Raw genomic sequence first — 15,862 nt, 5'->3', positions numbered from 1 at the left:
GGCATCAAAACCAGATCTGCAGCTACCACATGACCCTAGTCCCATGTTCAACTTTTCAAAATAACTTCTTGTGCAGAGAACCACAACTGGGTAAGGAGAGATGGTCGGTGAGCGTGTGTGATGTAGAAATTAGAAATAAACCCAGCATATGCAGAATATACTTGGAGGAGGATAAACGCAGGGTCAGGAACCTCACCATGGAGTCAGGGAAACCTGAGGTAAAACCTTAGCTTCAACCTACAGTGACTTTGTGACTATCACAGGCTGGTTCTTCGTGCATGAAATCACCAGCCTGCTCAGTGGGGACGAGAGCACCGGGCGTGGGGCAGGTGCTCAATAAATTGCAGTCCCTGCTAGTATCATTAGTGTGGACAGAGGCAGCTGGGTGGGGATGTAAGAAACCTTCTTCTCTGAAAATCTGGCTGTAGAGGTACTTATTAAATAGACTCTGAGAATGTGCTGAGTCCTCACGTGCTTGGCCTCACAGCCACAGACACAGAAACTAAGGCTGACGTTTCCCCAGCAGTTCTCACAAATTTAGGGTGGGATAGCACAAGCTGCAGAGCAGAAAATGCTGGCAAGGAAGAAAATTGAGAATCTGACTAGAAAGGTATAAATTACAGGGGAATCCAAATTACATCAATAAGGCTTTCACTGTTGTTGAAAAACTTCTCATAGAGGAAACAAGACAGACCCAAATAAAAACCAGAGTCTCTTCTGGGCTGTCACACAGATGCACACAAGGATTTATATTCCTGCATGGTGAAAGCATTCAGTTACAAACTTGCAATAGAAGTGCCGATCAAAACAAATTCCTAAAAAACACTTCTAGTTTTGTTTATCGCAGTTTATCAAAGGCTGGCTGAAGTCCATTGAAGTCCCATGGAAATAAATTACATCAAATGAATTTTCCCAATGAACTCTAGCATTTGGCAGTCTACAGTATCTATTACTTTTGACCTTGATGACCATTTTAGGGAAATACTGTCTTTAACTGAGCTTTATAACTCAACATTATCCATTTAACTTAATTCTTCAGGATCATTTGAATTAGTGTTAGCCATTTTGTCCTAATATCTGTAAATAACATTTCATGACATGCCAAGTAACATACTGTTTAGCAAAACTAGCACAGTTTGTGGACTTATTCTCCAAACGTAATTTTGAAATGCATAAAGTCTAATTACCACATTAGAAAAAGCTGACTTCCTTCATGATACCACAAGAAATTTCAAAGATTTATCCAAATAAAAGTACAATTTTTTAAAAAGGTAACTGTTTCCAAAGTATTCTCCATAATATATTCAGGAAAAATAATTCATTTTTTGTCATAATATCAAGAATATTTTTAGAGTACAATAAAACCTGGATTTGCCAGCACCAAGAGGTCTGAATAGTCTTACATTCAGAGCATGGAAAGAGAGCTTAGTAAACACTAAAACAATGCTCAAAGAGCAGGCGCCATGGAGAGGAGCCAAAAACAGGGTCCCCAGTTACAGAGCTGCAAAAAAAAAAAAAAGAAAAAAAAAGTGCCTGTATCCAGGGAAACCATGAAAGAACGCTGTCCCTCCATGGAGACAGCAGGCACTAATGTCAGATATCACAGCATCCTCCAGAGCAAGGACAGACAGGAGAGAAACCAGTGGGTGCAACTGCAGCATGCAAGGATGGTAAGAAAACGACATGGCAAATATTCCTGAAAAGTCAAAGAATACTGAGACAGTGAAGGAATTGGGAGGGCAGGAAACCAATGTGGAAGAAGGCAGGTATTACCTTTATATTTGCAATATATCTTATATAAAGCTATGCTAGCTTGCTCCAGAGATGAGGATGCTATGCATGCCATAATCCAGCTTTCAGGAGGAAGCAATCAATGATGAAAAAGAGAGCCTGAGAGAGCTGCTCAAAGGCAGATGCCAGCCTCATAGTGAATATGGACTCAGTGTAAAGCCACCTGACAACAGAATAGTAAAGGGCTCACTAAGCATTACCCATGTGCTGCACACTTAGCTGATCTACACATTCTACAGTGATATCTTTTGATCAGTCTTATTCACTGCAGTCATATATGCTAAATACTATGTCAGTATAATGATCATCTTATTTCAGAGAGGAGAGAATGGAGACATAAAAAGAGTAAGTTACTTGCACAAGATCACATATCTAGTAAGTTCAACAGAAGGCAGACAAAATAACTGATCATTATGACTTGGTTTCCTCATATTTAGACTACGATTAGTATTCCATTTACTAAAGAAGGAAGATACCACATATCTTTCTGTTAAGATGGTTAAAATGAAAAACCTCAAAGGTTAGCCATCAATCATCCAGGAAATGTTGTTAACTAGAATATCATTCTCTACCATTAAAGACAACCAAGATATGAGGAACTTAAATTTAGACCTAATCAGAAATGTGACAAAATGCATTATTTTCCTCTTCTACAGTAATGCAGAATGTACATTTAATATGTAATAAAATTAAAAAACACTGCTCTTATTTTTTAATTACAAAAGTAATGCCAAGTAATATTTACACATAAGATGCTCTCACTCAACAGTTCTGCTGATTGGTACTTACCTATGTTTGGTGGGAGTTTTATACCAGTCCATAAAAACTGGCGTCACACCACATAAATCTAAGGTTGACAATGACGCTAGGCACGGCCAGTTTTTGCCATACCATATAACGGTAACTGATGTGTCATTTACGGAAAGATCAACATGCTCCATGACATATTCTTTTCCACTTTTTTCTTTCAGTATAATTGCCCAACCTAAACCAAACATTCTGGAGAAAGAAAAAAAACTAACAATGTTTGCCTCATTGGAAAAAAAAAATGCTAAAGGCAATTTCACATATCTTCTCTAAAGCATCTAGTTTCTCAAAATCCAAAGTCAAAATTCTCAGAACATGCCCAGTTCAATTTTCATTTCAACAATAGTACTCTCTTCAGACTTTCTCTCCTCACCTAACACCCACTGAACATCCATGATCTTCCAGGTACTGGCAATACATAAATAAGACAAAGATTCTGCCCGGAAAAGAGACCTTGAACATTCTCACTGTACTACAGCAGATAAGTCGGTTACTTCTGCTTTTCATTAAAACTTTAAGCTATTTACTAGTTATCCCTCTGTCTCCACAGGAAATTGGTTCTAGGACCCCCGTGATACCAAAATCTGTGGACGTTCAAATCCCTTACATAAATGGCATAGTATCTGCATATAACCTAAGCTCCTCCTCCCGTATTCTTTAAATCATGTTGAGATTACTGATAATACCTAATACAATGTAAATGCTGTGCAAACTGTTACTATGTATAATGTACTGGTTTTATTTGTATTTTACACTGATATTATTGTTTCAGGTTCCCCCCGCCCCTACCAATACTTATGATCTGCAATTGGTTGAACTGGCGATGCAGAAGGCTATGTGGAATAGGAAAATGCTACATATTTTATAGATGCACAAAACACACAAAAATACTAGAGATGGTCCCACACAATCTAAATTGCACATATGTCCTATGTACATGATACTTTGAGCTGATGCCATCATTCTCTTTTGGAACACACTGCGTACCTGAGGGCCTCTTTGGTCTTAACTGGAAGGCCTGTGTAAGGGTTGACAGGTTTGAGAATGTCAGCTAGTGCGGCTTTTACAGATGCTATTTGTTTTGTGATATATTCTTTCTTCCAATAACCAGCTTCTTTATCCTGAACTGACAGAAAGCTCACAGACACAGCTATCTTCTCTACTGAATTAACTTTCCAATTTGATCTTGTAGGTGAAAATGCGGTTGAGTAGATTCTGATCCAAATAAAACTGGAGGGAAAAGAGGAAATATGTTAACTAAGAGACGCTGTCACCTACCTTAGTCATAATATATCAAATTAGAGATGCATAATATTCTCAAATAATCCAATTCCATGAATAAGTCAAGCTGAATATTTACAGTTGAACGTTCATCTGTTAAAGTGAGTTGCAGTTTCAGATTTAGTGTTTTAAATTCAACACCACCAAAAACACCACCAAAAACCACTGCCTCTTATATCAGTAATGGAATAGGAAATCTAGTATTTTAAAAGTAACAGAAAGTATATGTAATATGATTCTTGTTTTTAAATATATACATGCTTTTTAAAAAATCAGAAAGGATGTATGTACGCACACCAAGAAATTTCAATAGGGAACATTGGAATTGTACATTCTTTTTGCTATTTTTTAACTTTCAACAAGGAATAGGCTTTCACAAAGAGAAAAAAAAGTGAAGATTTTTAATGGTAACAACTAAACAATAGTTAACATTAAGTTTTTTCAACACTTACTATGTGTCAAGCATTGTTTAACCACTTTATGTATTATACATTACTCATTTATTCCTCACAAAGAAACCAGGAGGTACTGGTATTCCTGTTCCCACTGCACAGATGCTGTCACTGAGGCTCAGATGCAAGGTGAGCTGGCCCAGGTATGTGCACTCAAGTGTATAGTGAAGCTGGGATCTGAACCATAGCTCACACTGTTATCACCTGGGTTTCACTGCCTCTTCAATCACAAAGAAATGGGTCAAAGAAACTGAATAAGCTCGCCAAATTCAGAGAGTCAGTAAGCCTCAATCTGGGAATTCAAACTCAGCTCTGACTCAAAGTCTGTTCCTTCCACTCATCTCTTCTAAGAGGCCGGGAGAAGCCCCACGAGTGGTGGCAGTGAGCTGGCCTGAGGGCTCCTCCCTCTCAGCCAGTACTCTCCCCCACCACCAGGAAAGAGAAGGAAGACACAGGGAAAACTCAGTCAGGGATTAAAATCAATTCCTTACCTGAAAGGCAAACTTTGCATTTTAAACATTAATGATCTGCTCATTTATGTCTCCACATTACTACTCAGAGCAGTATGGGATGAAGCAGTCAACGGCCTGGAGGCTGCAGGGAGAAAGCGATTCTCCCACAGAGCGGTGGTCCTGAACTGCAGCAGGACCCCTGGGGATAAGCCTGGGTGCTCTGGGGAGGCAGAACTATTGCCTTAACTGCAGCAGAAAAGCACCATTTCTCAAACACATGACTTCAGAAAGCCACCTGCTTGACTCAGACGTTACATGGACTTCCCAACAAATGCAAGCTCACACACAGTCAGACCCTGGTTGAATTCTCTTCCTAGTGTGGGTTTCTCAAGTCATTTCTCTCTCTGAAAAATCCGAAAAATCACTTCATGCCCAGCTTTTATATTAAAGTGTCAGTGTTTTCAATTCAGAAATTTCTAGACTTTCCTATGTAAGCGGATAGATGCAATGTGATGATGAGTTGAGTACATTTAAGTAAAGCTGAAACCGTTTCACCAAAATCCTTTGAATAGACACTTTTAAAACTTCCTTTGCATAAAAGCTTGCTTGTGTTTTCTTCACATTTATTTTACTCAGCATTTCACTCTATGTAAGTATTCCTTTAGCAGGACCTTTATGGAGCCTTGAATTCCTCACATCAGCACTATCTAAACAACCTCTGATACTATTTTTACATGTGTTAGCACTTACCAACTGCAAAAACAAACACTGTTGCAGAGATGGGAATCACAGCATAAACTCCACATGAAGCTAGTAACAATAACCACACCTAACATTCCTATGATGAACTATGTTCACACACGATCATATATTACTTACTGTAAATGAACCTAAGTAAAAACATTTTATATTGCAGATGGTTCCCCTTGATTTTTTATAATACACAAATGTTAAGGTTCAGATGCCTTTTACAGTCTCAAAAACCCAAACATATTTACTTCTTGATCCCCAAATGCTCCATCCTGTTAGAAGGCCTAGTCAGATTCAAGGACAAGAGCATATTTATACAATATAACTACCAACAGGCTCAGGGAAACTCAACCAAGTTGTTTAGAAAATGGGGCCAATTTAATGTTCAGATAAATAGTGTTTGCCAGAGTACATGGCAAATAAAACCCCCTTGTGATAAACCAGATGCCACCTCATCCACACATCCTTGTTATTCCCATGCAGAGACTAGCGCTCATGCAGAAGAGAGTAGCCCCCCCGGGATGGGGCACCGGGGAGCCTCCTGCCCTTCAAGCATGTCTGCCCACAAGTCATCAGAGCGTAACTTGCTACACTATGTGTGCTTGCCCTCTCTTCAGAAGCAACGTTTAGAATACACTGTAAACTTCTCAAAAACACGTATTGATTACTTGTTCAATTATCACACATCCTTTTCTGTAGTCTGACTTCATGATCAGACGTTGACTTTAAGAGTCAGACTATGCCTCTTTAGGTCCTTTAGCAGGACCTAAAAAGTGCAACTCAACTTAGCACAATTAAATATGTCCTTTGAAAAAAGAAAAGAAATGTGAGTACAATTTCATCAGAAGCTCATATTTCCAAACGGCAACTTCCAAGAAAGTGAGGAGGGCACACGAGTAATACTAAAAGTATGCAAAAAACATCACTACAGCTGTGCTCCAAATCTGATTCCAGGCCTGGTTTCTTCACCATGCAGGTGAAGTGAAGAGCGGAGACAGTAAAGAAACATACAATTTATTAGCTTATCTGAAGAGTCTGAATTCTACCGTTAAATAAAGTGGGAACCCCCCAGAATGCTACAGTTTTAGACATTTGGTTGACTCCTTCCTTGAAAAATGCCTTGCTGTGCTTTCTTTTAGTGACCACCTTCATCTCTTATTAGATCATTGTCTTAGTCTCTTTGTGTTGCTACAAAGGAATACTTGAGGCTGGGTAATCTGTAAAGCAAAGAGGTTTATTTGGCCCATAGTTCTGCAGGCTGTACAAGAAGCACGACACCAGCATCTGCCTCTGGTGAAGCCTCAGGAAGACTCTACACATGGCAGAAAACCAAGGCAAGCCAACTGTGCAGAGATCACATGGCAGAGAGAGAGAGAAATAGAGTGAGTGAGCAAGAGAGAAGGAAGGGAGGTCTGCCAGGCTCTTTTAAACAACCAGCTCTAGAGCAAGAACTACAAGGAAGGCACCAAGCCATTCAGGAGGGATCTGCTCCCATGACCCAAACGGCTCCCATTAGGCCCCAGTTCCAACACTGGGGATCAAATTTCCACATGAGGCTTGGTAAAACAAATAAATCTCAACTACGTAAACTACAACAATCCTTAAGTAAGGGAAATGTAGAAAATGCTCTAATTCATTGTGTAACTACTGTGAAGAACATTATTAGTTCATTCTTTGATACGTACGTGTGTGTGTGTGTGTGTGCACATGTATTGACATACACAGACGTACATTCTTCCATACAGGAAACATCTCTTTAAATTAAAAGAAAAATCACCTTTCCAACTAGGGAACAGTGTATGTCCTCTTCAGAGTATGACAGTGGTTGAGGACAGCTTTAATGAGATCTGAGGACTTACTCTGAGTTCCTCACTTAAGTGGCATACACCTAACATCAAAGATGGACTAGATTAGTCATTTCAGAACTTGACTATTCATTAGTATGACCTGGAGAATTTTTTATTTATTTATTTATTTATTTTGAGACGGAGTCTTGCTCTGTTGCTCAGGCTGGAATGCAGCGGCGGGATCTCGGCTCACTGCAAGCTCCGCCTCCTGGGTTCACACCATTCTCTTGCCTCAGCCTCCCAAGTCCCGAGTAGCTGGGACTACAGGCGCCCACCACCATGCCCGGCTAATTTTTTGTATTTTTAGTAGAGACGGGGTTTCACCATGCTAGCCAGGATGGTCTCTATCTCCTGACCTCATGATCCACTCGCCTTGGCCTCCCAAGGTGTTGGGATTATAGGCGTGAGCCACCGCACCCAACCAGAGAATTTTTTAAATACAGATTTCAAAGCACTAAATTATAATCTCTAGAAATGCCGACTAGGGATGGAAATTTTTTAAACTTTCCCAGGTGGTTCATATGTAGTCTTCTCTGGACGGCATTTGAGAACCACTGCACCAAATGACATTCTTGTCCACCATGTTCCAGGGTTAACCAATATGACAGCCCTCCTTCTGCCATTCTCCATCTCCTTACCTAGTAAACAAAACCACCAGTTAAAACCTGCATTCCCTCTCATCTTGCTGATTTCCCCAGCTGACATGTAGGTTCTATGTAGGAACAATATTTGTCTGATCTTTTGATGCTGAATGAGAGAGGGGCCTAAAAAGCCAGATTTCACCATCTCTCCCTCCAAGATATAATTCTGAGATGCAGGCTAAGATTACAGTGACAAACAGAAGCAGAGGCTTCTCCCCTTCCTTCCTAGATCTGCCCCCTGCAAGCCCAGATGACCACAGGTGAACCCCTCACTTTTGGCTCCCTGCTTCCAAGGGTACAGCCTCCAGGAAAGGACAGTCTTGGCCGCTCTCTGTCCACTTTGCTCTCCCCACAGAGTAAGTTAACTTGATTGGCATGTTTGGGAGGAGAAGCTAAGTACACCTAACTTAGCCTCTTCCTTCTCTTTCTTTAGAATCTGCTTGGCCATCAGCAGAGAGCACTCATTCTGCTCTGCAAACGAAGCGCCAGGATCAAAGCCAGCAGGTCCCTGCAGTGCTGCCCGAGACTCTGTGATTAGGTCTGATTCTGGGGGGAATACAGCCAAGACCTCCTGACAACAGACCTGAAGCTGCATTCTCTAACAGCTACAGCAATAACAAGTTTGATTTTTTTCCATGCAAAGTATATTCATTTTAAGCATATAAATGCAAATATTTGAAAATTTCATAGTTAAAGCATTTGACATTTCCACGTGTGCAAAAATACTCCTGAATTCTCTTAAATTCTTAAAAATGGTTAAAAAGTTACTAATCTTCCTGACTTCCATCAAACTGTCATCAAAACATAACAGAGACTTGGATTTCTGCTTACTTGTCATTGGCTAGATGGTAAAAGCGCCTGCTCACACATCCAGCACACAGCAGGCTCACAGCATCCAAGTAGGAAAATATCTTCAGCAAGATTTCTGAAGGCATTCTGCAAAAACAGAAAAAGGAAAAACAAATCACCAGAGTGGACCAGGGCTTAATCTACAGATTACCCAGAAAACAACTGGCTGCTCATCTGTAAATAGAAGGCCATAGACAGACTCCTCCTGTACAAAAGGCAAACGGTACCCTCATCTTCAATTATTTTCTTTATTGAAATGTTCTGGTTATTCTAATTCTCATGACATAAACCATAAATAGAGTCAAGGGTTGGAAGAGCTAACTTCCTCGCATTTTAATCATGTTCACACACTGTGAATCAACAGGCAGAATTTCAGGGTCCGCCATGAAACTATGTATTTTTTTATTATTATTTTTGTAGAGATAGAGTCTTGCTCTGTTACTCAGGCTAGAACGCAGTGGCATGATCAGGGCTCACTGCAGTCCTGAATTCCTGGGCTCCAGCCATTCTCCCACCTCAGCCTCCCCAGCAGCTGGGACTACAGGCACATGCTGCCACGCCTGGCTAATTTTTTGTATTTTTTGTTTCACCATGTTACCACCAAACCTGGACTAAACTACGTATGTTTCTTTAGTGAGATAAAGAGAATCAGAGAACATATTCGTAGGTATTAATAAGAAAAACACAGAATCCCTTTCCCCAGAAAAGTAAGTATAATGGGAAATACCAGCTTATTCCGACCTCGCCCACACCAATCCCAGGCGTCGCCTTCTGAGCACCCTTGGGCTTTTGACTGCTTCCTCTGGGGCTTCAAGGAAACACCAAGGGCCATAAATTTTTTCTGAAGTGTCTGTTTTATTTGTGTGCCTAAATATGATATTGAGATGTAGTCTCTATACTCCACCTATTTCTATGACCTCAAAATTCTATAAAACACAGTAATAATCTGAAAGTGACTAGAAAGTATCACTAGTGTCAAGAAGTCAGGAGTGTGCCTCTATGAATCTTCAGCAAAAGGGCAGGTGACAAGAGCAAGAGAGCTACCACAGATTGTATCAAGGGTTGGTGGCGGGCAGTTCTAGGGATAAAGGAGTAAGGGGAGAAATCTTTTGTCCAATTTAAAAGGGCTTGCCCATACTGTCTACTTGTGATTGTTATGATTTTAAATTTGTTTCTTTTTCAAGAAAATCAGGTTACAGGTTATCAGTCCCATAATCCTGATAATACTGAGAAGGAATAAAGCAGATTCTCAGAAAAAAGACAGTTAACGCCATGCCTGTTGGATATGTATCACCATGTAAATGTCCCCACTGCTCAAAGCCCCAGCTACAGTTAACCAGAGACGTTCTGAGACTTTAAACAAAAAGCTTTGCTTAAGCATTACTTAGATCAGTCCCCCAAATCAAACCCCTCCCATTCAGAGTCAATAAATTAGATACTTTCAATGAGAAAAAGTCTCTAATGCTAGAGACAGCAAAGTTGCAAGAAAACATTTTTGTGACCATTTGGATTATTCATTGCATATAATTTTCATATTTTGATTTAACTACTTCCCAAAACTTCCTATCTATTATTTTTTAAATCAGTACAATTAAAAAAAAAAAAAAAAAACAGAGTTGGGCTTAACGACATTTCAGAAAAGTATCCAGCAACTACCAGAATTATTTAACTGGAATAAAATCCCACTCAAGACAGGCATTCAGCAGGTTTTCACCTTCCTCCCCACTGGACTAACCTAATGAAAAGGGGGTTTCTCTGTGTCCTAGCAAAAGGAGAAAATCTCTACTTTATAGTTAAGACAGTGGAGATAGAATACCTTCTTAATTATTGTTCAAACAATTTCCTCTAACCTGGTACAATCAATGTTTATACCCATATTGGATTACTTTCTGTTGGATTCTAGTTATTTCACTTTGTATGGGGTAAGGAGAGAGGATGATAGGGAGATAAGGGAAAGGGGAGGTGAGAGGCAGGACCATTCAAAATGTAGAACAAAGAAACTGCTTTGAACCAACGAGCTTCCCTGAGAATGTTAATTTGTGCATGTTCATTTTCAGTACTGTGGGAATTCAAATGTGAACACGTCCTTGTCCCTGCTTCATATTGTGGATCTATCCCAATATTCCTGTTTTCCTCACTGTCTTCCCCATTCCGATGGAGAACGCTCACTTCCCTGCATCCAAGCACCTGTGCTCTAGGTCCTCACGGTTTCTGCACAAGGACCTCAGTCTCTGGTTTCTGCCTCCCTCTTCCACACTGTTGATATGAGCCTCTGAATCACCCCAAATCTCTCATCCTGAAACCACACTCTTCCTTTGCTTCTCCCCACCCTGATCTCTCTGGAGCCACCACCTAATTTCTAGGCTCCCTCGCGCTGCCAAGCTCTGGGAAAGAACAAAAGAAAACAAAACAGTTGTCTACACCTGTTGCCTCCACCTCCATGCCCCCTTTTTTGCTTTTTACATTTCAGTGTGGAATAGAACATACACAAATATGAAAACGAGTGGCCAGCCCCTTCCCTTGCATTCACCTGCAACAGCTCTGAGGGGCCACCATGCCCTGCTGCCTCGTCCCCCTGCCTCCCCAGGCCGCAGGTCACTGACTGCTCTTGTGTTTCAGGCTGTCTCCTCCTCTGCTTCACACACAGCCTCTCCTCAATTTCTTGGACCTCAGGGCTCTGCCCTGGCCTGCTTGGTTGGTTCTCACTGCACCGGGTCTTCCAAGCTTGCTCCTGAGTCACCTTTGCCTTCCCTTCCCCACCCTTTCCCTAAGCACCTCACCCAGCTCCATGACTGCTGACCCCACCAGGCCTCATCCTGAGCCAGACTGACACATCCATAATCCATCTGGCATCCTCCTTTGAACGCATCCCAGACATCTCAGCTGTAACCAGTCCAAAGTCACCATCACGGCCCTCTCTTCTGCCCCGACCCCACCTCTCTTCCATCTCAGCTAACAGCACCTCAATCTGTGCTACTGCTTCAGCCAACAGCTTCGGATTCCTACTTGTCTGTTTCCCCCTCACACCTACATCTAATTCATAAACGAACCATGTCAGCTATGCCTCCAAATATATCTGCCACTTGTCTCTGCATCTTCCCTACTTCTAGAGAAGAGAGGTAAATAAGTAAACAAGATAATCTGGGAAATTACATGACATCCACCCTCTTCCCCAGAGCCTGGTAGCCAAGCCTGATGGGCTCCCCCACTCCCACACTGCTCCTGTAGCATCTGGAGCCCCCACCACACCTGTGGTCTCCCCTCACTGGCAAGCTCCTCTCATAGCTCTCGAATCTCAATGTTCAGTTCTCATCTCAAATGCACCTCCTCAAATAAGTCTTTCCTCACCACGCCACCCCATTATTCTGGATTTGGGGATCCATTTGTTTTCTCGACAACAGGTATCCCAACTCACTGTATTTTAAATCTGCCTCCCTGACTAACCATCAGCTTCGTGAGAACATGTGAGGGGCTCACCACTTGTGTCCCAGTACCAAGAACGGTATCTGCTACAGAGCAGGTCCTCAAATATTTAATGGATGGACTAACCAAATGAATATTTGCTCCGTTTCTCATATCAGATGACTGTAAAACAGCCTATTCCCAGAGCTAGGGTTTTAAGCTGAAATTAATGACCTGAATTAAAAATCCTTTTTGCTTTTTCTTTTTAAAAACACACTGAAATTTGTATACAAATACATACATTGTTAGCTGAGCTAGCTATGATACAGTGTTAAAAGCCCAGAACTTGAAATCAGGCAACTTATATCTGAATCACACAGTTCTGCAATATGCAGACTACGTGGGCCTAGCTTCCTGCAGTGGAAAATGTCTCTGTGATCGTCTCAAGCTTTCAGGCTCCCCACGATGCTTAGCATATAATTGGTGTTCCATAAATGTTACTACAGTACAAATCTATGGACTTCTAAGCATCAATTACAAATAATAATTTTTTAAAGCTTCTGTGGATCTTGGTGCTGAGGGTCACAGTACAGAATCTTGCCATGGCAAATGGGCTCCCAGATATTGAAAGCTGAGAAATGAACAGAGCTCTTAAGCTTTCAGGAAAACACACTTTAATCTTCTTTCTCCTTTTTCAAGGGTCTTTATCAACTCAAAAGTGAATATTTTTGAAGAACATTTTAGTAAAAGGAAAATTCAATTTACTTGTCACTTCTTGAAGTTTCGTTTCATAAAGTTCATCTCATAAGGATAGTGGTGACAGGCCCATGACTCATGAAACGCTCCATGCTGTACTGTCTTCCCACACAATCCTATTCTTAGCAAGCTCAAAATAGCAACTTGGTATATACAGCATCATAACTTTCTCTAATAACCCCATGCCTAGAGGCCCCCAAAAGTGACAGTCTACTTCTGCTACTTACCCATCCAGGAGCCCAGAACAGCAGGAGCAAGAGCTCTCCCAGCGCCGTCCACCTCTGGCATGGCACCTCAGGGCAGCAGAGCCTGCAGAGCACTTGACCCCTGGCCCCTTTCTGAAAGTAAATGTGGGAAATTCAAATTATGTAATTATCAAAGAAGGTGAATTATCTATTCCCTTCTACAGAATTCCAAAGGATTCCTAAACTCCAAAGATTACTCATTGAAAAACTCCATTTCTGCAAAGAAAAAAAGGAACGGAGGAAGGAAAGATGGTAAGTAAGGAAGAAAGGGAGGGAGAAGGAAAGAAGAGACAGTGAAACCTTTAGTGTCCTGGTAAGGAAACCCAAAGACCGTACTTACTCTGATGTGCTTTCACCCTAAGATTTAGAAATATATGCTCTCATTATAGGCTTTCAACATATCAAAGAGGTGCTATCAGATACATTTAATGGAAACAAAAAGGATAAAGTTAGTGTATTGATTGGCCAATTTGGATATAACAGAAACCATTAAAGGTTTTTTTTAAAAAAAAAAAACTTGAAATTAGTGAACTAGAACTGTCAACATAATCTACAACTTTTCTGATCTTTGAGGGTTCCAACTCTAGTTTTTGCAGTCATAGACAAATTACCAAATACTCATCCACAAACTTTTACATTTTAACCTCACTGGCCATCTTTTTATTTTAGTGGTACAGAAAATAGTGGTACATCTTAGAATCAATGGTTTTATAGATTCAATGAAATAGCGTATAATATTTTTATGCAGCGAGTTTTTTTCAGAGGTTCCTAAAATAAATTTTATTAAGATCAGTCCTCAAAACCAGTAGTACTCAACAGCACCTTGAGGGAATCCGAAACACCAGAAGATCATGCAGCTCACAGCCTCCATGTCTAGGCAACAGCACACCCGGAGAGTCACGAGTGGTTACACTATTTCTCTAGGAAAGGTTTGGAAGCTTCTGCTTTAAGCAATGTAAAACACACGGGTATTGGTTATTGACGCCCCTCCTTCTAGGTGTGCTATTTGAGAAGTGGCTAAATCCTAGAGGGTACATTACGCATACGCTCAGTTCACCAACACCATTGCTTCAAATACATATTTTCTGCAGTGACAGTTTAACCACCCTCAGTTTTTCATACCACGTTAATTCCCCAGATATATTTGAAAGAACATTCATAGAGGAGGGCAACAATTGGGAGCAAAACAGAGGTGTCCTAAGAACTTGGAAGAAAGCTGAAGTATGAAATCCACACACAACTGGTCTTCACAGAGGATGACCCTCAACTCTAAGCACAACCTATTAGATGACACAAGTGGTGAAAAAGGAGCCCTTGCCCAGGCCTCAGCTGGCCAGGTGATAGTGCGGCCTGGAGCCTACCGCAAGACAGCATCATGATATGCATACGCCAGGAGGCACTCAAAGCACCCACTGGCACCTGCCTGCCCTGCTCAACAGGCACAATTCCCCACATGCTTCCGAGCAGCCACAGAGTAAATTCCTCTTCCCTTTGCAGATCTTTCTCTCTAGAAAAAAGCACAGTAGCTGGTACAGGGAAGGCCCTCCACGAATACTAGTGATCAGCTGCCCCACTGGCATCTCAACAAAGAAGAAGTTGCATAAGGTAAACTTTTCCAGATCCTGGAAGAGTAAAAATGCACCGAGGAAAAAAATGCTGGCTCCACATGCCTTTCCATTCCAGCTCCAGTAAAAGGTGCTTAATGTACTTTTGGTCTTATATGACTTTCTAGCCAATTGTTTTCAATCTGTGCTCTGCAGGGCAGGAAGACAGGGAGAAATGACAGGAAGAAATGCTAATTTGGAAATTTTTGCAATACCCTCTCTTCCTTTAATCAGATAATTCTGCCTGTGTTATGTATTTTTGTACTTCTGTTGGAAATTTTGTTTAAACACAGATTTCCACAGGAGAAAAGCTTAGGCTCCATTAATGTGGTCCTAAAATAGTAATCAGAAGTAAAATATCATTTTCTAATTGCATTCGTTTCCTAAGACTGCCTTCACGAACTGGGTGACTCAGAACAACAGAAATGTATTGTTTCATGTCTTAGTAGCCAGATGTCCAAAACTCACGTTGTCAACAGGACCGCACTCCCTCTGAAGGCTCTAGGGAGGATCATTCCTTTTTCTGGTGGTTGCCAGAAATCCCTGGTATCCCTTAGTTTGTGTCAGCATAACTCCAATCTCTGCCTCCATCTTCACAGAGCAATCTTCCCTCTGGGCATATCTGTCTCTGTGCCTCTTCTTATAAGGATATCATTCATATTGCACTTAGGACTCTCCCTCATCCAGTGTGACCTCATCTTAACTAGTTACACCTGCAGAGATCCTATATCCAAATAAAGTCACATCCTGGGGTTCCAGGTGGACACAGATAACTTTTAGAAGGTATAATACACTTGGTTTACTGTCACTAGTCAACACAGTAAACAAATTTGTAATACATTCTAAAATTATTTAAAAGCATGACATTTTTAAATGGTTATTATTCTTATAAAGTCTACATAGACTTATGCTACATATTCAAAGATAAAATATCTACAATTGACAGAGGATTCTAACACTTAAGCTTTGAATAAAGGGAATTTCT

General features: G+C 40.9%; 1 protein-coding gene across 2 annotated transcripts in view; it reads right to left on the bottom strand.

Moving 5' to 3' along the window:
- Window positions 1–15,862, bottom strand: part of FBXO15 (F-box protein 15) — a 77,843-nt gene that overhangs the window by 56,617 nt on the left and 5,364 nt on the right. For both annotated transcript variants that reach the window (XM_011975896.1, XM_011975897.1), the window contains exons 2-5: window positions 13,256–13,366; window positions 8,853–8,957; window positions 3,586–3,828; window positions 2,581–2,790 (exon numbers count right to left, since the gene is read on the bottom strand). In XM_011975896.1, coding sequence (XP_011831286.1) covers window positions 2,581–2,790; window positions 3,586–3,828; window positions 8,853–8,957; window positions 13,256–13,366 — 669 coding nt within the window. The remainder of the gene's footprint in view (window positions 1–2,580; window positions 2,791–3,585; window positions 3,829–8,852; window positions 8,958–13,255; window positions 13,367–15,862) is intronic.

Source organism: Mandrillus leucophaeus, unplaced genomic scaffold (assembly GCF_000951045.1).
Source record: "Mandrillus leucophaeus isolate KB7577 unplaced genomic scaffold, Mleu.le_1.0 Scaffold16, whole genome shotgun sequence".
Taxonomy (NCBI): Eukaryota; Metazoa; Chordata; class Mammalia; order Primates; family Cercopithecidae; genus Mandrillus; species Mandrillus leucophaeus.
The sequence above is the reverse complement of the archived record's forward strand: the minus strand, read 5'-3'. Positions and strand labels throughout refer to the sequence as shown.